At 42.4% G+C, this 24,826-nt stretch overlaps 1 protein-coding gene across 1 annotated transcript in view; it reads left to right on the forward strand.

The window, feature by feature from the left end:
- Positions 1 to 24,826, forward strand: part of FSHR (follicle stimulating hormone receptor) — a 155,397-nt gene that overhangs the window by 89,695 nt on the left and 40,876 nt on the right. Inside the window, exons 3-4 of the mRNA XM_074947147.1 lie at positions 4,565 to 4,639; positions 5,086 to 5,160. Of these exons, the coding sequence (XP_074803248.1) occupies positions 4,565 to 4,639; positions 5,086 to 5,160 (150 nt within the window). The remainder of the gene's footprint in view (positions 1 to 4,564; positions 4,640 to 5,085; positions 5,161 to 24,826) is intronic.

The raw sequence follows: 24,826 nt of genomic DNA on the forward strand, positions 1-24,826 counted from the left end.
TGATTAGGGGTTGGGGCACATGACTTGTAAGGAGAGGCTGAGGGAACTGGACTTATTAAGTCTGCAGAAGAGAAGAGTGAGGGAAGATTTGATAACAGCCTTCAACTACCTGAAGGGGGGTTCCAAAGAGGATGGAGTTTGGCTGTTCTCAGTGGTGGCAGAAGACAGAACAAGGAGCAATGGTCTCAAGTTGCAGTGGGGGAGGTCTAGGTTGGATATTAGGAAAAACTATTTCACTAGAAGGGTGGTGAAGCAATGGACTGGGTTACCTAGGGAGGTGGTGGAATCTCCATCCTTAGATGTTTTTAAGGCCTGGCTTGACAAAGCCCTGGCTGGGATGATTTAGTTGGGGATTGGTCCTGCTTTGAGCAGGGGGTTGGACTAGATGACATCCTGAGATCTCTTCTAACCCTAATCTTCTATGATTCTATTAATTGGTTTGGGGAAGACGATTGTGAAGATGTGGGCTTTTGGGAGAGGCAAGTAAAACCCGTTTCCTACAAAATACAAACATCCACCACAGAAGAGACACTTCTTTCTTGAAACATGCTGGAATTGAAAGACTTTTGAGGCTTTAACCTGCCAGACAAATATAGTCTTTCAGCCAAGAGAGTGCCTTTGTATTGCCAACTTGAATGTAATAGTCCATAGCTAGTAACATAATTTTGAGCCCATTTGGTAACATAGAATAATAGAATCATAGCAAAGTACCTGAGTAATAGAATCATAGAAACAAACTTGCATTATGCCTTCTGACAAACATCTGTCTTGTATTCTCTTTCTTGGTTTGGGCCCTGATCCAACAGAGCACTTAATGCACATGATTAATTTGAAGATTATGAGTAATGCTATTGATTTCAATGAAACAACTTGTGTACTTAAACTTACGGTGCAAAGTAAGGATAGCTCTGCGGTTTGAGCATTGGCCTGCTCAATCCAGGGTTGTGAGTTCAATCCTTGAGGGGGCCATTTAGGGATCTGGGGCAAAAATTGGGGATTGGTCCTGCTTTGAGCAGGGCGTTGGACTAGATGACCTCCAGAGGTCCCTTCCAACCCTGATATTCTATGATTCTATAAGCATGCATGTAGGTGCTTTGCAAGAACAGGGCTTTAGTTTGTTTCCTCTTTGATATTTTGGAAATTGTTCCTGATTGTCTGCACATACCTGTGCAAAAACTTGTATAAATCAGAAATGATGCCTCAATTCCTATCTGGATTTGCAATGATTGCTGGTACTAAAGCAGATAGTATTATTTATTGCACATAAATTATCCAGTAAATGTAGTCCTTTTTTCTGTTCGTAGCTCACTATTATATGCTATTAGTGTATTACCTGTTCTCATCAGTGCCTGACCGACAAAGGAGGTGGTTGTTTTCAACTGGTCCTTTCACTTAAGGTCTAGCGCTTCGTACTCTTAGTTCTTGAATCCCCTGTTCAATCCCCGGTGTCAGCCAGGAGAACAATTGTCACATGTTTGTGTTTTGTCCATCAACAGATTAGGAGTGTGACTAATTTAATCACTATTCATCAATTAATGAAAACAAACATCATCAATTATGCTGTTTGCAAACTGCTCACTTCCATTCGCTATTCGTGGGGTGTGATTGGTCACCTAAATCGTGCTGTTGTTTCTCATCCTTACCTGGTTGAATGAAAATTTTAAACAGGAGAATAACAAATGACAGACAGTGGATAACTAATAACAAATACTCTTGCTTGCACACAAATACCATTATATGCACGTGAACGTGAATATTTATTCCCCAAACATTTGGTGAACAAAACCCCATTTTGTGCAAACGGTGTGGTTAGATTTTTTTAAAATAATATTTTAAAAGAAAACCAGAGATTTCTGTCTTCCTTCCTTTTCCTTCTTTTTTAATCATTTAGTCTCCTCTCCCCTTTTGAAAACATTGTGGACTGCTTAGCCCAAGCTTTAGCCTGACCTCCTTTAAACAGTTTTCTTAAAAGTAACACAAAACCCTCTATAATTTCCCGAAGTCAAAAGCATACTTCTGGCACAGAACCATTTAATAAATAAGCATTCTTCTAAAAACATACCCAAAATATATGCCAGATAAGACTTTCCAGTCCTGTCACAGCACTGGATTCACACATTTTATTGAGTCAACTCATGAAACATTATTAACCTCAGCAGCACCATCTGTTGGAGAGCTCATATAGTATAGTTTACTGTATCTTGGTGCCTTTATTGTGCCCTGCAAAAAACCTACATCACAAAGGGCAAATAAATCTGCAGCCTTTGTCTCTGTGCTGTTTTGCAGCATGGACTTCTCCTGACTAATCTCATTTGGACGTGTAAAATGTTCTGCGTTTTCTGTGGATTTGCCTTTTCGCAGATGACAGATTTTTAGATTGCCCAAAGCAGCAAATGTGCTGTTCATAAATAATAATAATTAATAATAATAAAAGGAACTCTTAAAAGGCTGCTTCAAACAGCATTGGTTTCATTCAGTCTTTTAAAGTGTACTTGAGCAAGCAGTTTGCAGTATCATATAAATATACAATAAAAGGTGATTACTCATCATGCATATTTTATATGTCATCGTGAGAAGATGGGAATGGAATGGAAAATATTTTGGTTAGATTTAATTCTGTACACTATAGTAAACTCTGGAGGCAGCATGATCCAATGGCTAGGACAGTGGATCGGGACTCACCTGGTTTCTGTTCCCAGCTGTGTCATTAACTTACTGATTTTAACCCTTGATGGCCATTTCACTTTTCTGTGCCTCTGTCTTCCCTCCCAAGTTTTGTCTATTTGGTTTGTAGGATCCTTGGGGCAGGGTCTCATACTATGTGTTCCTATAATTCATAACACAGTGGAGCCCCAAACTCAGCTGAGGCATATTGGTGCAACTGCAATATAAATAAATAATAAGGAGGAGCTGGTATGTGAGGTGAGGATTCTGTAGCAATAAAGCCCTCAGCTAAATAAATGCAATTCCCATTGCAGTGTGGTTAAAATCATGTCCTTTCTCAATTGCTCATCAGTCAGTCTCTTGGGATACCATAAATTCATTTGTTCTCGAGTCACTGTAGAGTTTTTGAGAGTAGACATGATCTGAATTGCTAATGTTTAAAAAAAGTAGTGTTTTTTTATTTAAATACAAACAAACAAAATACATAATAAAGAGGCAGGCAAGATTTTTTTTTTTTTAATGGGCAGCCTACTTGGTAGGCATAGTTCAGTGGCTGCTCAAAACAAAGAGGGATATTTCATATATATTAGTTTTTAACTATTTTTATAATTGATCTCTTACCTATAGTTACTGTCTCTTACTATTTTACTTTGGGCCTTGTATGAATCCATTTGCAATAGCTACCTTAATTTCAAAAGAACAAAATAACCATAAATAAGGGGTGTCTGATATACAATATGACCCATTTCACAGGGCTTCATTTGGCAGCTGTGTGCTGGTGTGTCCTCCCATTAGTGAGTTACATCCGAATCTCAAAATGTACTTCATGGACCAGTTCCAAGCCTGAGAAATGGATCCTTTGTTCTGATCTCTAAACTGGCAGATTGGTAACCCTCTGGAATAGCCAGCTCTAGCCTGCCTCTCCTGATGCCCCTCAACATAGAGGGCTTGGCCAGAGCATGTTGCAGTATCGCAATTTCTCTCTGGTAGCCCTTTGGTGACCATAACAAACTGGTGTAATATAAAGCAGTCCTGTGGCTACTCTAAGTTACACCATGGGCTGAAACTCCCCCAGAGATAAGTGGAGCAAAGGGTGGTGTTCAGCTGCATGTATTCTGGCACAGCTGCGGTTTCAGCTCATAAAAGAAAACTGTACCCATTTTTGTTCTGCGATTTTGAAACTATACATAAAAGGCATCACTCACATATAAATATCATGAGCTAGATTAGGTGGAGCTTTCTTCAAATTGTTCTGCTGGGGACGGGAGAGCTGTACCACCTCTGTGGCTTCCTGCCTTCTGACAGCAGAACTCTGGAAATGTGTTTGCTATAACATTTTTAAAGTAAGCTGAACATTTTACACCAGGATGAAATCATAGTATGTGTTACTATGGAATCAAAAATCCTACCTCTTCAGAGCTGTTACATTTAAAGTTCCCCTCTCCGCATCATAAGGTTATGAAAGTTTTGGCTAAATCAATATTAACATTCAGTGATGATCCAGTAAACAGTGAGATCCAGTGAAATTCAGTGAGATCCAGTAAACAGTCTGTGGCCCATAGATCCTGCACTGTAATTTCATATGTGCAGGCACCTGTGAAAATTTATAATACCTTTGGGAGGCAGTATGGTCTAGTGAATAGAGCACATGACTGGGACTCAGCAGACCTGCATCTATTCCCAGCTCTGCCACAGGCCTGCTTCACCTCTCTGGGCCTGTTTCCTCATCTATAAAATGGGACTAATGATACTTACCTCCTTCATAAAGTACTTTGAGGCCTGTGGATGAAAGGTGCCATATAAATTCTAGGTATCATTCTTCACCAAATACCCATACTTCTTTTGTTTATCTTTTCACTTGTAGCATTGCATGAAATATCTCAACTTCTTTTCTCCACAGAGAGATCTCCCAGAATGATGCCTTGGAAGTCATAGAAGCTAATGTGTTTTCCAACCTTCCCAAACTACATGAAATGTAAGTAAGTGAGCAACATGAGATCGTAGGATAGAAATCTAAAGACTAGTGGTGGCCAGATATCAAAGGGTTTGGTTCAGATGTACTTTAAAAATTCAAATGCACACATGTATGTTTGGGATCTCTCTTTTCATCTGTCTACGTCCTTCTCTTCCCACCGCCCCTTTCTTTTTTCAACCAGATGCTTCCCTCATCTCTTGCCCTCAACACTCTCACTCTTTGATCTAAAACACTTCCTCAACTATTGGCAATATGGTAAAATAGGTAGAGGGCTGGGATTCTGACTCTGCTAAGTTCTGGCTGGCTGCTCCTTTGGAGGCATGTAGAGTTATCCCCTGTCAGAAATGCCCCCAATTTATTGCTCTCCTCTATCTAAGAAAAGCCCTGGATCTATTTAAAAAGGCACTGATCCATTTGCTGTAATGTTTTATTTTCTCCTTTTGCAGAAGAATTGAGAAAGCAAATAACCTTGTATACATTGACCAAGACGCCTTTCAGAATCTTCCAAGCCTCAAATATCTGTAAGAATTTTTGCACTTGTAATTATGATAATTGTTTGAAACAATATGAATGCATTTCAATTATCTTTTATACAAATGTTCATAAACATTTTCACTCTGCTTCCTTTCAACAATGGCAGTGTTTCAGCAATGGCTTTCATTTATACTTGGCATTGGATGATTAAATCCTTTTAATATGAGTTCATTTGGTATTCAGCTTAATTTTATTTTCATTTAAATAGCGCTCCTCATTGTGAATGTCGCTTGCACTACTGCAGTTGCCATATCTGCTCCCACGGGGATGTCATCATAATTCAGTGATAATTAAATTTGCCCTTAAAATGAAGTATAATCCAAAAATATTCTTGCATCTTTTAGCATGAGACCTTAATCTGACTGATGATCTCTCCACAGCTGTGTATTAAAAAACAAATGAAATCCAATGGATTCTATTTAACAGTAATTGTGTTTAGTAGCTGCAAATTTAAATAAGATCCCTGGGTCATCTTTGATGTACAGCCAGAGATAGTCCAGGATATCACATTAATTTTTTCATGCCCTAACCCACACCCCTAAAGATAAAAGCCTAAATATTGCTTGCCTTACTCATGTAAGCAGTCCCATTGGCCACAGTTTTCAAATGTGAGTGTCTACGTTTAGACACCTAAATCATTGTTTAGGCTCCTAGGTAAAAGTGGACTGACTTTCAGAAACTGAGCAGGCACATTTCCCATTTACTTCAGTAAACATTGTGGATGCACAACACGTCTGCAGCTGAGACTTCTTTTAGTTAGGAGTGTAAATAGGGAGTTAGCGAGCTAATTTTAGAAATCCAAGGCCACTAAATTCTGTATTACAACTGGTTACTAGATAGAAAAAATCCTTAAAGGCATCTGCACAGACATACATGAAAAGTTACCCTTTCCTTGTCAGGTTGGCTCTCCTGAATGGATTTGGTCCCTTTTTTGCAACCAGAAAAATATAATGTGCAATATGGACAGGCGATTAAAATTATCTGGTCAATGAAGGGCCTGATCTAAAGCCCACTGATGTCAATGGAAAGACTTTCTTTGACTTCAGTGGGATTTGGATCAGACTCCAAGTGCTGTGAACCTTGAGAGGTACCAGTAGATAGCTCATTATTACCCTGTTAAAGCACCTCTGAACTTGTTTTGTCATAAGCAAAATGTATTGATCCTCACAAGTCACTGAAGGACACATTCACTAGACATCAAATCATTCTTATAGTTGTGGGATTGTGTCTGTTTGGGAAGCTCAGCCCTTAAAGAGAGTCTGGGCAGGGTGCTGAGAAGCTCTTGTTGTTGTTTAGCACAGCTAGTTGGGACTGTACTTAAAATAAAGCAGAGCTTTTGCAAAGTGTTGTAATCCATTGTAGTTCTTGCATCTTTTTCCATATGCCATGGGTTTTCGTAGCTTGTGTTGTTTGCCACAGTGTGTGCAGTGCCATGTTCTGTCTTTGGTGGTTTCCAGCTTTGAGCTCCACATGCCTTTCTGCTTTAGGTCTCTTTTCCTGTAGTATTATTAATTCTTTACCATGTCCACAGTGTCAGAGCAGTGTCCACCCTCCATAAACTCCAGTCTGGACTAGATGACTTCTTTTGCTTGGAAATGCTAATTGCTTTCTCAAGGGTTAATTTGGGATCTTCTAGTAGTCTCTCTCTGAGTTGTCTGTCCCTGATACTAATCATGATCTGGTGTGAAGCTCTTGTTATACACAGTCAGTTGGAACTGGACACGTAATATAGAAAAGCTCCTGCAAGCATCTTAAGCACTGAGTAATATCATCTCTGTACACCTACTCAATTTTCTCCTCTTTATGGGAGCTTGGGTTTTTGTTGGCTCTTGGGACAGCACCATCACTTGTTCAAAATTGATCCCTGTTTACATGGATACCACTTTAGATATCTGCTGGCAGCTGAGTCAACATACCCCTGGACAGGTCTTTTTAATGCCCATTTTCTGGTTGCTACATTGGCCTCCTGAACAGCGAAGTAATTGTGGACATTTGAGGCAGCAGTAGCCTCACTCTTAATGGACTTTCTGCCTCATAGGCCACTGCTAAGTTCTGTCCAGCAGATGGTATCATAGACTTTGGGCTGAGTTGTGGCAATTTAAAGCTGCACAAACATTCATTATTTAAACCCTGGTAAATGGAAATACATGGCTTGAGCTGCTGTACTCTGTGATTTCTGTATTATCTTTATTGCATTGTAGTTATATATTTACAAATGTTGCGCCAATATAGTCTTGGTTGTGATTTTATTTCATGCTGATCAGGTGACAGCATAGATGAAAAACTAGTGTAGTTCATCAGAATGTTACACAGTTCACTGAGAAAGCAAAAGTGATTTTTAAAAAACTCATGAAATGTGCTTAAACTACAGAACTAAGAACTAAGTGTAAATTTGTTGATCTGATTTTTATTTTCTCCAAATAGTGTTTGTTGGCAGGTACTTTTTCCCTTTACCTGAACTTCTGACCTTTCATATTGCAACACGTGGGAAAATTATCTATTGATTTTTAAATAAGGTTTACACTACATTCCCTTCCCATCATGTCCAGTTGCTGTAATTGTCAGCCAGCTGGATTTTGCTCTTTTTCATTCAGTAAATTATAGTTTAATCTCAGCAACCCTTTCGCATACCCTGCTGCTCCGCACCCCTAATAAGTGTAATCTTCCCGTTTCATTTTGTAGCTTTTAGACCTTGTTATGATATTGCTTCATTCTACTAATGTCAGTTATTCTGTCAGGTTTATCTAATCTATAGAATCCGGAGAACCTCTACCAGCTCGGATTCTACTGACAAGCTCCCCCAACTTTTCATTTGTGTTCAGAGTTTTGAATTAAATTGGGAATTAGATTTTTTTCCCTTAAGATAAGAAATTATAAGGTTTTGCTCTAGCATATAGTTTCAGTTGGTAGAATCAGTTATACTCAGGTCAGAGCATTTTACTTTTCTAAGGCAAGATTCAGTAGCCAAAGTTCCATCTCTACTATTATGGTGTGCCGTTAATAAGATGAATAGGACACCTACCTCTTGCTCCATCAGGTATAGCATCAGAAGTATCCAAATGAATGAGGCAAGGGTTGAATCCCTGAATCACTGGCAACACCATCTTCTAAATTTCTTCTTCGTTCACACCCCATGCCCTGCTCCCACCTAACCTCAAATACCTGCAGCCCAGTTAGTGACACAGAATCATAGAATATCAGGGTTGGAAGGGACTTCAGGAGGTCATCTAGTCCAACCCCCTGCTCAAAGCAGGACCAATCCCTGACTAAATCATCCCAGCCAGGGCTTTGTCAAGCCTGACCTTAAAAACCTTAAAGGAAGGAGATTCCACCACCTCCCTAGGTAACCCATTCCAGTGCTTCACCACCCTCCTAGTGAAAAAGTTTTTCCTAATATCCAACCTAAACCTCCCCCACTGCAACTCGAGACCATTACTCCTTGTTCTGTCATCTACTACCACTGAGAACAGGCTAGATCCATCCTCTTTGGAACCCCTTTTCAGGAAATTGAAAGCAGCTATCAAATCCCCCCTCATTCTTCTCTTCTGCAGACTAAACAATCCCAGTTCCCTCAGCCTCTCCTCATAACTCATGTGTTCCAGTCCCCTAATCAGTTTTGTTGCCCTCCACTGGACGCTTTCCAATTTTTCTACATCCTTCTTGTAGTGTGGGCCCAAAACTGGACACAGTACTCCAGATGAGGCCTCACCAATGTCGAATAGATGGGAACGATCACATCCCTCGATCTGCTGGCAGTGCCCCTACTTATACAGCTAAAAATGCCGTTAGCCTTCTTGGCAACAAGGACACATTGTTGACTCATATCCAGCTTCTCGTCCACTGTAACCCCTAGATCCTTTTCTGCAGAACTGCTGCCGAGCCATTCGGTCCCTAGTCTGTAGCGGTGCTACAGGTGTAGCAGGTGTAGGACAGATTCTTCTGTCCTAAGTGCAGGACTCTGCACTTGTCCTTGTTGAACCTCATCATATTTCTTTTGGCCCAACCCTCTAATTTGTCTAGGTCCCTCTGTATCCTATCCCTAACGTCCAGCGTATCTACCACTCCTCCCAGTTTAGTGTCATCTGCAAACTTGCTGAGGGTGCAATCCACACCATCCTCCAGATCAATAATGAAGATATTGAACAAAACCGGCCCCAGGACCAACAGAAGAAGCTCATCACTGTGTTTTCCTGAAAAGACAGTATTCTTTTATTAATTCCACCTGAACCTAGTGCCACTCTTTGTGGAATCAGCCACTCCCACTTATTTCCTGACCCAGAGCCTGCCCTGGAGGCCTTTTAGACACCCACTAGAGGATTCCCTGGGTAGAGGACTCTTTGGGTATCTCCTGCTTCACCTCCCACTCCTGGCAGTTGGTACAACAGATGTGGAAAAGGAGGTTGGCCAGAATTCCCTTAAGCCCAGTGATTCCCAACTGCCAAAACAGCTCCTTGTAACTGACGATAGCGTAAATTAGATCAACCTTAACATGCATGCAAAAAGCCTGATTCTCCTCTCCCAGTGATGTTAATCAGGAGTAACTGTAATGGAGTTAGACCAGCATGAAACTGTTGCAAATGAAAGGAGAACCAGTCCTGTTTTTGTCACACTACAATAATGCAAATACAGCTGAAAGCATTTCTTTCTTAATTGTGCTCCCCCAGTCCTGGGGCCAATGTAATTCCCTGGTGGCTGCTCTAACTTTCACACAGCTATCCTCGCGGGCCATTATTGCAGCCAGAGCATTAGAGTGAAGGGATGCCCTTCCCCCATAGCCAGCAATCAGGAGGGGAATGATACAAGGCACTACCCCAAAAAAGGTGTGACGTGAGAAGTGGGGGGGCAAATAATGAAGATGAACTCAAGGATGAAGGGGAGATGGAGAGGTCAGTTTTTCAGGAGTGGGGGAGAACAAAGACGCTTGCATTTGTTTACAGGAACCAAAGGTTAAGGAGGAAGGTAAGGGAGAGGATGTTAGCAAGGGAGGTTAAGAGACAGAAGGGGAAAGAGTCTTTGGAATGGATAAAGGAATCAGAGGTGGTGGAAACCTGACAAGAAATGTCAATGGCAGTAAGAAGGAAGAAAGGGGAGAATATTCAAGGGGAAGAGGAGCAAGAGGAAGGCTATAGCAGATTTTTATCTTCCTGACTCCCTCAAGAGAAGATCTTGCACAGAAAGCGGAGAAGGATGATTGAAACTGGAGTCAAAAGTAGCCAAAAGGTGACAGTGCTTGTGGGCATAGGAGAATAAGGGTGATATGGAAGACCGCAGAACTTAAAAAGAAAAAAACAGATTTGTGGAGAAAATCATAGAATCATAGAATCATAGAATATCAGGGTTGGAAGGGACCCCAGAAGGTCATCTAGTCCAACCCCCTGCTCGAAGCAGGACCAATTCCCAGTTAAATCATCCCAGCCAGGGCTTTGTCAAGCCTGACCTTAAAAACCTCTAAGGAAGGAGATTCTACCACCTCCCTAGGTAACGCATTCCAGTGTTTCACCACCCTCTTAGTGAAAAAGTTTTTCCTAATATCCAATCTAAACCTCCCCCATTGCAACTTGAGACCATTACTCCTCGTTCTGTCATCTGCTACCATTGAGAACAGTCTAGAGCCATCCTCTTTGGAACCCCCTTTCAGGTAGTTGAAAGCAGCTATCAAATCCCCCCTCATTCTTCTCTTCTGCAGACTAAACAATCCCAGCTCCCTCAGCCTCTCCTCATAAGTCATGTGCTCTAGACCCCTAATCATTTTTGTTGACCTTCGCTGGACTCTCTCCAATTTATCCACATCCTTCTTGTAGTGTGGGGCCCAAAACTGGACACAGTACTCCAGATGAGGCCTCACCAGTGTCGAATAGAGGGGAACGATCACATCCCTCGATCTGCTGGCTATGCCCCTACTTATACATCCCAAAATGCCATTGGCCTTCTTGGCAACAAGGGCACACTGTTGACTCATATCCAGCTTCTCGTCCACTGTCACCCCTAGGTCCTTTTCCGCAGAACTGCTGCCTAGCCATTCGGTCCCTAGTCTGTAGCGGTGCATTGGATTCTTCCATCCTAAGTGCAGGACCCTGCACTTATCCTTATTGAACCTCATCAGATTTCTTTTGGCCCAATCCTCCAATTTGTCTAGGTCCTTCTGTATCCTATCCCTCCCCTCCAGCGTATCTACCACTCCTCCCAGTTTAGTATCATCTGCAAATTTGCTGAGAGTGCAATCCACACCATCCTCCAGATCATTTATGAAGATATTGAACAAAACCGGCCCCAGGACCGACCCCTGGGGCACTCCACTTGACACCGGCTGCCAACTAGACATGGAGCCATTTATCACTACCCGTTGAGCCCGACAATCTAGCCAGCTTTCTACCCACCTTATAGTGCATTCATCCAGCCCATACTTCTTTAACTTGCTGACAAGAATACTGTGGGAGACCGTGTCAAAAGCTTTGCTAAAGTCAAGAAACAATACATCCACTGCTTTCCCTTCATCCACAGAACCAGTAATCTCATCATAAAAGGCGATTAGATTAGTCAGGCATGACCTTCCCTTGGTGAATCCATGCTGACTGTTCCTGATCACTTTCCTCTCATGTAAGTGCTTCAGGATTGATTCTTTGAGGACCTGCTCCATGATTTTTCCAGGGACTGAGGTGAGGCTGACCGGCCTGTAGTTCCCAGGATCCTCCTTCTTCCCTTTTTTAAAGATTGGCACTACATTAGCCTTTTTCCAGTCATCCGGGACTTCCCCCGTTCGCCACGAGTTTTCAAAGATAATGGCCAAGGGCTCTGCAATCACAGCCGCCAATTCCTTCAGCACTCTCGGATGTAACTCGTCCGGCCCCATGGACTTGTGCACGTCCAGCTTTTCTAAATAGTCCCTAACCACCTCTATCTCCACAGAGGGCTGGCCATCTCTTCCCCATTCTGTGATGCCCAGCGCAGCAGTCTGGGAGCTGACCTTGTTAGTGAAAACAGAGGCAAAAAAAGCATTGAGTACATTAGCTTTTTCCACATCCTCTGTCACTAGGTTGCCTCCCTCATTCAGTAAGGGGCCCACACTTTCCTTGGCTTTCTTCTTGTTGCCAACATACCTGAAGAAACCCTTCTTGTTACTCTTGACATCTCTTGCTAGCTGCAGCTCCAGGTGCGATTTGGCCCTCCTTATATCTTTCCTACATGCCCGAGCAATATTTTTATACTCTTCCCTGGTCATATGTCCAACCTTCCACTTCTTGTAAGCTTCTTTTTTATGTTTAAGATCCGCTAGGATTTCACCATTAAGCCAAGCTGGTCGCTTGCCATGTTTACTATTCTTTCGACTCATTGGGATGGTTTGTCCCTGTAACCTCAACAGGGATTCCTTGAAATACAGCCACCTGCTCTTGGGACTTTCTGCAGAGGCATTCAGTGACATGGAACAGGAGCTGAGGATATGGATGCTGGGGAATTGTGAGGCAGACTTTGCATAGAGGAAAGGGTGAAAAGAGTCAAGGGTGGTAGAGAAAGCATTAGCCATACTTGTATGATTAGTCAATTGAATGCTGTCCTCCATCTGTGCTTTCCTTTTCAAGTTCCAAGACCCAAGTCATATTTAAACTCATTTCCATATGAGTTAAAGCTTGGGAAAGCATTTTAAAACAGTAACAAGCCTCAGAGGATTATACTTTTGTAAACATCATTTGCTTCAATGGATCTCCTTTGTAGAATACTTTCTCATCTAGTTCATCCATCAAAGTGACACACCTGGAGTTTGACATTTCTAAGACTTTAGCACACTCTTCAACTAATAGTGGAAGTCACATTGTGCCTCTCACTCCTCTAACCAGAACCCATGCCTTAGCCACAGGAATACAGTGTAATAAATCAGCTACCTAGCATATCCAGCAGCAGTGGCATATGTCAGATGGATAGAAGAATCTGGAGACAGAAGATGACACCTCTTTTCTTTGCTGTCATGTATTCAGTGCAATCCTGATGAAATTTTGTCATTTTTCCCTCTTTAGTAATTTTTCAATTTCTCCTGTCTATTTGGGGTTCTGGCATTTCAGCTTGTGAATGGCAGTAGGAAGGAATCATGGGACAACTGCAATATGTGGAATTTAAGGGTGTTAGTACAAGCTCAGCAGCCATCTGGAACTACAAGCCTACATTATGGAGTGAGAAAAGGAAACCTTGTCAGTCTGCCGTCTTTCAACATAATGCTGTGTTTCATCTCAGTCTGTGTTGTCTCTACAAACTCCCAGCTGAGGGGCTTAGCAAAGGAGATGTGTCTCTTCTTACCAGATACTTTGCTATGTATTTTAGCAGATTATATGGTCCAGAGTGAGCTGGGAAGGACAAACTGTTGTTTGATAAGCAAAGCATCAGACTAGAACATCTTTCTGTCATTTCCAAATACCTTGGAAAGAGAAGAGGTTGTTTCTGGTATCACTGCCAAATCTGGATTTTATTTTCCTTCTACAAGCACCTTTCACTAGAGAACTAGAGGAGCTATTAAGATTCCTCTTTCTACTAAACATGTTAGATGGAGGCAATATGAGAAAGGAGAAAGAGACACGAGAGCAAGACAGGAAAAGGACAGAAAGCATTGACTGGCCAGCACTTTAGAAAAATCCCAACTGGACAAAACGTAACTGCTTTTATGTAAACATTTAGGATTACATTTTGAAGGATGGGAGGCTATGTTTTGATCACACAGATTGTAGTAAAGGGGTCATCAAGAGGTTAACTGAGTTACTCAGCATATACTGGGTTGGAGCCATGTTCCACCCCGCTCTTACTTCCTTTTAGTTAGAGGATGTTTTCTACCAGTTATGTAGTCAAACAAAGCAACACGTCCCCTTCACCTGCCAGCATGCATCAGAGAGCTCAGGGGAGGATTCTGCATCCCTGAAGTCCCACTAGGTCAGTATGGCTCCACACCACCCCCAACACCACAACAACCCATATGCATGGCTGTGCCTCAAAAGTGCACTTTAGGCCAAAACATGCAAATGGAGGTGCAAAGTGATAGTTATTCCAAAAATATACAGTTGCACATACAAAACCAGTAACTGCACATGCCACTATCCACTGCATATTTTGCATGCACAGTTATTTGTTTGGAAACCATTTGCATCTTCTCAATGTAGAACTTAAATACTTACGGTGAAAATCTGGCTCCACTGAAGTCAATGGGAGTTTTGTTACTGACCACGAGATCCCAGATTTCACCCCTATAATTCAAAATCTACCTACTGCTTTAGTATAAATTATTGTGCCAACTGAAACCAGTTGAAAATTTTCCACTAGAATTTTCACAATGGAAAAGACTAGCCCTATCACTGTAAAAGAAATCACAGGCTGCTGGAATAATCTATTCAATTTATCATCATTTATTCTCATGTTTCTTTTACAATAAGAATATTTGTTTTCACTATAAAATAATTCACTGCACTTATTGATTATGATTAGTGGTATAGTGTTCATATGAAACATACATAGAAGAAATCTAGAACATCAGTTTGGACTATGATATCATTTTATCTCTCAAGCTAAGGCTGCTTTGTCTTGGCTGACAGTTGAATGGAAAACTCCAAGATAAAACTTCAGGCAGTGATATTTTTACTTCAGAATCAGTTGAGTCAATCAGCTCCTCCAGGAGAACCTTCACCTCTATGGCTGTGCTGGGCAGCATGGGGCAGTGTGCTCTCAGTACTCTTATTCTTAGGATTGATGTAGGAGCTGTACTTTTTGAGTTCTCTGCTCTCAAAGAGCATTCTGTTCACTTTAGAGTTTAAGGGTCCCTGCTGGATGAGCAGTTTCACAATCTCACTGCCTTCCTTTGGGCTGCCAAGTGAAGAGGGTAACATCCTTTTAGGTTCTCAGAGACAATGATGATGAGGGGGCGGGTATAAGAACCTACATAGAACAGAAAAGAGTTTGCCATCTGCCAGGTTGGTTAGTGCATCATTCCTCCCCAAAACTTCCACTGTCTCCCTGTGACCATTCAGTGGAGCATGGCACAGAGGACTGTAGCCAGTACTGAGAGTACAGGTCACATTTGGCCCCCTCCAGATGCTAAGGAAGCTGGAAAACAGGCACCCCTGCTGCTGATGCCCCTGGAGTGTTATCTCCATCACTCCTGAAGCCAAAACCCAAACTGATGTGCTTGCCCAAGGGCAGCTTCTTCAAAGCTTCTGGTTCTGCTTCTTTCCCAGGCCCTGCCAGCTAGGACCCCTCATTCCCTGGCTCTGACAGTATTCACCTTAGAAAAGAGAGAAATAGGGAACATGATAAAAGTATATAAAATGCTGAAGGGTTTGGAGAAGATAAATGGAGAGCTTCTGTCCTCCCTTCTGTCCTTGCTGTCCCATAACAGAAGAACAAGAGGCCATGCCATGAAATTGAAAGGTGGCAAATTCAAAACTGATAAAAGCAATACTTTTTTCATGCAGTGTCTAATTAGACTGCAGAACTCATTGCCACATGATATGGGTATGTTCAAGAATTTAGGATAATTCAAAGGGGGGGTGGAAATGTATATGGATAACAAGAATATCCAGAGTTGTCATAATTACTGCTAAACATTGGAAGGGATATGAAACCTCATACTTCAGGCCCTATGGTAATTTTTAATCATAGAATCATAGAATCATAGAATATCAGGGTTGGAAGGGACCTCAGGAGGTCATCCAGTCCAACCCCCCGCTCAAAGCAGGACCAATCCCCAAACAAATCATCCCAGCCAAGGCTCCGTCAAGCCTGACCTTAAAAACTTCCAAGGAAGGAGATTCCACCACCTCCCTAGGTAACGCATTCCAGTGTTTCACCACCCTCCTAGTGAAAAAGTTTTTCCTAATATCCAACCTAAACCTCCCCCACTGCAGCTTGAGACCATTACTCCTTGTCCTGTCCTCTTCTACCACTGAGAATAGTCTAGAACCATCCTCTCTGGAACCACCTCTCAGGTAGTTGAAAGCAGCTATCAAATCCCCCCTCATTCTTCTCTTCCGCAGACTAAACAATCCCAGTTCCCTCAGCCTCTCCTCATAAGTTATGTGTTCCAGACTCCTAATAATTTTTGTTGCCCTTCGCTGGACTCTCTCCAATTTATCCACATCCTTCTTGTAGTGTGGGGCCCAAAACTGGACACAGTACTCCAGATGAGGCCTCACCAATGTCCAATAGAGGGGAACGATCACGTCCCTCGATCTGCTCGCTATGCCCCTACTTATACATCCCAAAATGCCATTGGCCTTCTTGGCAACAAGGGCACACTGCTGACTCATATCCAGCTTCTCGTCCACTGTAACCCCTAGGTCCTTTTCCGCAGAACTGCTGCCTAGCCATTCGGTCCCTAGTCTGTAGCTGTGCATTGGGTTCTTCCGTCCTAAGTGCAGGACCCTGCACTTATCCTTATTGAACCTCATCAGATTTCTTTTGGCCCAATCCTCCAATTTGTCTAGGTCCCTCTGTATCCTATCTCTGCCCTCCAGCGTATCTACCACTCCTCCCAGTTTAGTATCATCCGCAAATTTGCTGAGAGTGCAATCCACACCATCCTCCAGATCATTTATGAAGATATTGAACAAAACCGGCCCCAGGACCGACCCCTGGGGCACTCCACTTGACACCGGCTGCCAACTAGACATGGAGCCATTGATCAACACCTTATGAGCCCGACAATCTAGCCAACTTTCTACCCACCTTATAGTACATTCATCCAGCCCATACTTCTTTAACTTGCTGACAAGAATACTGTGGGAGACCGTGTCAAAAGCTTTGCTAAAGTCAAGAAACAATACATCCACTGCTTTTCCTTCATCCACAGAATCAGTAATCTCATCATAGAAGGCGATTAGATTAGTCAGGCATGACCTTCCCTTGGTGAATCCATGCTGACTGTTCCTGATCACTTTCCTCTCGTATAAGTGCTTCAGGATTGATTCCTTGAGGACCTGCTCCATGATTTTTCGGGGACTGAGGTGAGGCTGACTGGCCTGTAGTTCCTAGGATCCTCCTTCTTCCCTTTTTTAAAGATTGGCACTACATTAGCCTTTTTCCAGTCATCTGGGACTTCCCCCGTTCGCCACGAGTTTTCAAAGATAATGACCAATGGCTCTGCAATCACATCCGCCAATTCCTTTAGCACTCTCGGATGCAACTCGTCCGGCCCCATGGACTTGTGCACGTCCAGCTTTTCTAAATAGTCCCTAACCACCTCTTTCTCCACGGAGGGCTGGCCATCTACTCCCCATGTTGCGATGCCCAGCGCAGCAGTCTGGGAGCTGTCCTTGTTAGTGAAGACAGAGGCAAAAAAAGCATTGAGCACATTAGCTTTTTCCACATCCTCTGTCACTAGGTTGCCTCCCTCATTCAGTAAGGGGCCCACACTTTCCTTGGCTTTCTTCTTGTTGCCAACATACCTGAAGAAACCCTTCTTGTTACTCTTGACATCTCTTGCTAGCTGCAGCTCCAGGTGCGATTTGGCCCTCCTGATTTCATTCCTACATGCCCGAGCAATATTTTTATACTCTTCCCTGGTCATATGTCCAACCTTCCACTTCTTGTAAGCTTCTTTTTTATGTTTAAGATCCGCTAGGATTTCACCATTAAGCCAAGCCGGTCGCCTGCCATATTTACTATTCTTTCGACTCATTGGGATGGTTTGTCCCTGTAACCTCAACAGGGATTCCTTGAAATACAGCCAGCTCTCCTGGACTCCTTTCCCCTTCATGTTAGTCCCCCAGGGGATCCTACCCATCCGCTCCCTGAGGGAGTTAAAGTCTGCTTTCCTGAAGTCCAGGGTCCGTATCCTGCTGCTTACCTTTCTTCCCTGTGTCAGGATCCTGAACTCGACCATCTCATGGTCACTGCCTCCCAGATTCCCATCCACTTTTGCTTCCCCCACTAATTCTTCCCTGTTTGTGAGCAGCAGGTCAAGAAAAGCTCCCCCCCTAGTTGGCTCCTCTAGCACTTGCACCAGGAAATTGTCCCCTATGCTTTCCAAAAACTTCCTGGATTGTCTATGCACCGCTGTATTGCTCTCCCAGCAAATATCAGGAAAATTAAAGTCACCCATGAGAACCAGGGCGTGCGATCTAGTAGCTTCTGCGAGTTGCCGGAAGAAAGCCTCATCCACCTCATCCCCCTGGTCCGGTGGTCTATAGCAGACTCCCACCACTACATCACTCTTGTTACTCACACTTCTAAACTTAATCCAGAGACACTCAGGTTTTTCTGCAGTTTCGTACCGGAGCTCTGAGCAGTCATACTGCTCCCTTACATACAGTGCTACTCCCCCACCGTTTCTGCCCTGCCTGTCCTTCCTGAACAGTTTATAACCATCCATGACAGTACTCCAGTCATGTGAGTTGTCCCACCAAGTCTCTGTTATTCCAATCACGTCATAATTCCCTGACATCACCAGGATCTCCAGTTCTCCCTGCTTGTTTCCAAGGCTTTGTGCATTCGTATATAAGCACTTGAGATAACCTGCTGATCGCCCCTCATTCTCAGTATGAGGCAGGAGCCCTCCCCTCACAGACATTCCTGCCTGTGCTTCCTCCCGGTATCCCGTTTTCCCACTTACCTCAGGGCTTTGGTCTCCTTCCCCCGGTGAACCTAGTTTAAAGCCCTCCTTACTAGGTTAGCCAGCCTGCTCGCAAAGATGCTCTTCCCTCTCTTTGTAAGGGAGAGGAGACTTTCATGGGGATAGATCATCCCATGTCTGCATACTACAGGGTTTCTTGCACCTTCATCTGAAGCATTGTATGCTTGCTGCTGTAGGAGACAGGATAGTGGACTAATCTGATCCAGTAAGGCTACCCTTATGTTCCCATAGTCTTAAATGTGTATTTCATTGGGATGAAAGAAGCTACATTATATATGGCAAATAGAAGAAGTTATTAATAGAGAGGAAATATGAAAAACAATGAACAAAAAGGGCTACGTACGTACAAAATCAATAAAGAATAGACTCTTATACCTTAGTTTTAATACGTGGTACTGTGAAAGATGATGAATTATCTCCAGTCATTTCATTATATTAGATCAACTTATATTTACCTAATAAAATAACTGCTGTAATTGACAAGAGGAAATAATCTCATTAAGTGCCAGAATGTTCGGGAACATAAAAAGAGAAGGGTTTATCACCAGTAACTTTTCTATTATTTGTTGTAAAAGTTACCTTGTCTCCTCTTGGCACAGCACAATCTTTGCACTCGAACTGCAGCTGTGCTTCCAGTCAATAAAGATTGTAAGAAGTTTCACGAGTAGAACAAAAAGTGGTGAATTTTATTCTTTTCACTGATTTCATTAAAATGTGGTATGAAATCTTCTTCTGCCAGCGTACTCAATTTTGTTTTAGAGACAAAACAAACTTGTTCAGCTAAGGAAGAGGTGATGACCCAAGTCATGCCTAACCAACCTGATTGCCTTCTATGATGAGATAACTGGCTCTGTGGGTATGGGGAAAGCAGTGGATGTGATATACCTTGACTTTAGCAAAGCTTTTGATACGGTCAACCACAGTATTTTTGTCAGCAAGTTAAAGAAGTACAGTATAGTCCAAGATGAATGGATTATAAGGTGGATAGAAAGCTAGCTAGATCATCGGCCTCAATGGGTAGTGATCAACGGCTCGATGTCTGGTTGGCAGCCAGTATCAAGTGAAGTTCCCCAGGGGTCAATCCTGGGGCTGGTTTTGTTCAACATCTTCATTAATGATCTGGGTGATGGGATGGATTGCACCCTCAGCAAGTTCGCGGATGACACTAAGCTGAGGGAAGAGGTAGATATGCTGGAGGGTAGCGATAGGGTCCAGAGTGACCTAGACAAATTGGAGGATTGGGCCAAAAGAAATCTGATTAGGTTCAACAAGGACAAGTGCAGCATCCTGCACTTACGATGGAAGAATCCCATGCACTGCTACAGGCTGGGGACCAACTAGTTAAGTGGAAGTTCTCCAGAAAAGGACCTGGGGATTACAGAAACTGGATATGAGTCAGCAGTGTGCCCTTGTTGCCAAGAAAGCTAATGGCACATTGGGCTGCATTAGTAGGAGCATTGCCAACAGATTGAGGGAAGTGATTATTCCCCTCTATTCGGCACTGGTGAGGCCACATCTGGAGTATTACATCCAGTTTTGAGGCCCCTACTACAGAAAGGATGTGGACGAATAGGAGAGAGTCCAGTGGAGGGCAACAAAAATGATTGGGGGGCTGGGCCACATGACTTATGAGAAGAGGCTGAGGGAACTGGGCTTATTGAGTCTGCAGAAAAGAAGAGTGAGGGGGGATTTGTTAGCAGCCTTCAAGTACCTGAAGGGGGGGTTCCAAAGAGGATGGAGCTCGGCTGTTCTCCATGGTGGCAGATGACAGAACAAGGAGCAATGGTCTCAAGTTGCAGTGGGGGAGGTCTAGGTTGGATATTAGGAAAAACTATTTCACTACGAGAGTGGTGAAGCACTGGAATGGGTTACCTAGGGAGGTGGTGGAATCTCCATCCTTAGAGGTTTTTAAGGCCTGGCTTGACAAAACTCTGGCTGGGATGATTTAGTTGGGGTTGGTCCTGCTTTGAGCAGGGGGTTGGACTAGATGACCTCTTGAGGTCTCTTCCATCACTAATTTTCTATGATTCTATGTTTCAAGGCCCACAGTACCTTTCAGTATCAGATCCTATGGCCTATCTGCACTCCAGCCCCACATTCCATTCTATGAGCAAGTTCCTGTAACAGTCCCACAATTATGTTAAACTGAAATAATCTTCACAGGGAATTACCAGAAATTCCAGTTGTATGAGTATCAATAAATAAATCCTTATTCCAGTTGTGAAGGAAGCTGAAAGATGACTCGGTGTCTGATGTTTAATGGGCCTTCTCATTGTCCAGTGCAGGTGCAAGATTGTCCTGCTGAACAGCTTGGAAGTGCTTTTGCAGCATTCTGTGGCCACATTAGTGTTCTAGGCAGCCCTGTTAAATCACACTTGTTAAGCCGATAAGTAAACTAGGGCTGTCAAGTGATTAAAACAATTAATCGGGATTAATCACATGATTAATAGCTATTAAAACAATTAATCATGATTAATTGCGATTAACCACACAATTAATCGTACTGTTAATAATAGAATACCATTTATTTAAATATTTTTGGATGTTTTCTACATTTTCAAATATACTGAATTCAGTTACAACACAGAATACAAAGTATACAGTGCTCACTTTATATTTATTTTTGATTACAAGTACTTGCACTTAAAAAAACAAAAGAAATTGTATTTTTCAATTCACCAAATACAAGTACTGTAGTGCAATCTCTTTATCATGAAAATTGAACTTACAAATGTAGAATTATGTAGAAAAAAGCCCACATTCAAAAATAAAACAATGTAAAATTTTTGAGCCTGCAAGTCCACTCAGTCCTACTTTTTGTTCAGCCAATCTCTCAGACAAAGAAGTTTGTTTACATTTGCAGGAGATAATGCTGCCCACTTCTTGTTTACATTGTCACCTGAAAGTGAGAACAGGCATTCTTGTGGCACTTTTATAGCAGGCATTGCAAGATCTTTACATGCCAGATGCGGTAAAGATTCATATGTCCCTTCATCTTTAACCACCATTCTAGAGGACATGCGATCATGCTGATGATGGGTTCTGCTTGATAACGATCCAAAGCAGTGCAGACCAATGCATGTTCATTTTCATCACCTGAGCCAGATGCCACCAGCAGAAGGTTGATTTTCTCTTTCGTTGGTTCGGGTTCTGTAGTTTCCGCGTTGGAGTGTTGCTCTTTTAAGACGTCTGAAAGTATGATCCACACGTCATCCCTCTCAAATTTTGGAAGGCACTTCAGATTCTTAACCCTTGGGTCAAGTGCTGTAGCTATCTTTAGAAATCTCACATTGGTACCTTCTTTGTGTTTTGTGAAATCTGCAGTGAAAGTGTTCTTAAAATGAACAACATGTGCTGGGTCATCATCTGAGACTGCTATAACATGAAATATATGACAGAATGCAGGTAAATCAGTACAGGGGACTGTGACAAGTTCGGTCACAGAGACCCCCCCCTTAGGACTGCCACCTGATATGCTGAGACTACCTCTGAGCCCATTTTCCCTGCAGCTTGGGACTTCAGAACCCTGTCTTGTTGAGCCAGACATGCCAGCCTGCTGCAACACAGACCCAGGTCTGAACCACATCCCCAAAGCTGCAGACTTAACTGAAAACAGTTTAGGAAGTGCTCCTGTCTCTAGCACTGAGACACCCAGCTCCCAATGGGATCCAAACCCCAAATAAATCCATTCTACCCTGTATAAAGTGTATACAGGGTAAATTCATAAATTGTCTGCCCTCTATAACACTGATAGAAAGATATGCAGAGCTGTCCTCTCCTCCAGATATTACTTACTTACTCTGGGTTAATTAATAAGCAAACGTGATTTTATTAAATATAAAAAGTAGTATTTATGTGATTCCAAGTAATAACAGACAGAAGAAAGTAAGTTACCAAGCAAAATAAAACAAAACACACAAGTCTGAGCCTAATAATTTAAGAAACTGATTACTGATGAAATCTCACCCCCAGAGATGTTCCAATAAGCTTCTTTCACAGACTGGATTCCTTCCTAGTCTGGGTCCGGCAATCACTCACACTCCCATAGTTACTGTCCTTTGTTCCAGTTTCTTTCAGGCATCTCCTTGGTGTGGAGAGGCCATCTCTTAAGCCAGCTGAAGACAAAATGGGGGAGGGGCTTCCAGGGCCTTTTATATTCTTTCTCTTGTGGGTGGAACCCCTTTGTTCTCCTGTGCAAAATCACAGCAACAGGATGGAGTTTGTAGCCACCTGGGCAAGTCACATGTCCATGAATGATTCAGACGACGCCTTTGTTTACATTTTAGTTTGAACTTTCCCAGGAAATCTCAGATGTGGATTGGCGGATACAAAAGTGCCATGCAAATGCCTGTTCTCACTTACTAGTTACATTGTAAATAAGAAGTGGGTAGCATTATCTCCCGTAAATGTAAACAAACTTGTTTGTCTTAGCGATTGGCTGAACATGAAGTAGGACTGAGTGGACTTGTAGGCTCTGAAGTTTTACATTGTTTTGTTTTTGAGTGCAGTTATGTAACAACAACAAAATCTACATTTGTTAGTTGCACTTTCATGACAAAGAGATTGCACTACAGTACTTGTATGAGGTGAATTGAAAAATACTCTCTTTTGTTTATCATTTTTACAATGCAAATATTTGAATTAAAATAATATACACTTCGATTTCAATTACAACACAGAATACAATATATATGAAAATATAGAAAAACATCCAAAATATTTAATACATTTAAATTGGTATTCTATTGTTTAACAGTGTGATTAATTGCTATTAATTTTTTAATCACGATTAATTTTTTTGAATTAATCGCATGAGTTAACTGCGATTAATCGACAACCTTTTCAGACTGTGAGGAATCTTCACCTGCTGGGATTCACCACTGATTTAATAAAATAGTGGGCCCTGAGCTGCCTCTTACAGTGGTGTAAATCAGTAGTAACTCTATAGGAATCAATGGTGTGAGAAGAGAATCAGACGCAGTAATTCTGCCACTGGAGCTTCAGAATGCTCTCCTCTAAATGTTAGCCATATCACTAATATTTTGTTGCAAGCTTCTTGTCATTAAGGAGCAATTGTCATCACAATTGTCTGCTAATTAAGACCTTGGACCTTCGTGTAATGCTAATGAAGTTTGTCTATTCTGTGCATTTCAGTTCACTAGACATCTTATAGATCTGATCTGACCCAAGATATTTTAAAAAAAAATCCCCTCTTTTGAGCTGTGTGTTGCTGGAGTCCTCTCTGTCCCCATAGTATGCCCCTGCTGAGCTGTTGTGCAGCATTCCTTTAATGAGTGGAGATGAAGTTCTAGAACTAAATTCACTCAGTGCAAGAGGTGGGGGCATGTGTCATGAAGCAATTTATAGTTCCCTAATCCACAGGGCCAGAGGCAGCCTCGAAGCCACTTCCAGTTGCAGCCAAGCAGCTCTGAATTGTGCCAGTGATAGAGGAACCGTAATGGACTCTGCCGCAGTGGAGGATTGATGTAGCAGAGCACAGCCTCCATCACACCATATCCCCAGCTTCTGTACAAGGAAGTAGGCAGAGGCACAGGCCTGATGCTGCGCAGTGTTCCAGCAGAGAGTTCCCCTTCTCCAGTGGGATGCTGTGCTGGGCATTTGCCACTGAGAAGCAATGGGGCTGTAACCTGGCTAGAGTCTGGCTGAATGTCTGCTGTACAAAAACTAGCTGAAGCCACAATTAAATTTGACTAACTGAATGTCAGGGTGTTTAATTGGGAAATAACAATGCAAACATCTTCTTGTGGGGTAAAGGCATATTTACTTGGCAATGGGGAAAATGAATGATATTCCAGTTGTCATGAGTAGAATTCACGTGCCTTTTTCCTTTGGCTGCCAGACTGAATGTTACCCCATACTCTATGAACTACTACACCTTTATGTTTGACTGTAGACGGCTACATAGGTGCAAAAGTATGTCATTGTTTACCCTAAATAAAATCCTCACCGCAAGCAGCAAAGAATGCATAGCCTATGCCAAATATAGTTTACTTGGCAGGACTAGCAATGCCTACAAAAAAGAGTGAACAACA

Source organism: Natator depressus, chromosome 3 (genome assembly GCF_965152275.1).
Source record: "Natator depressus isolate rNatDep1 chromosome 3, rNatDep2.hap1, whole genome shotgun sequence".
In the NCBI taxonomy this organism is placed as follows: Eukaryota; Metazoa; Chordata; order Testudines; family Cheloniidae; genus Natator; species Natator depressus.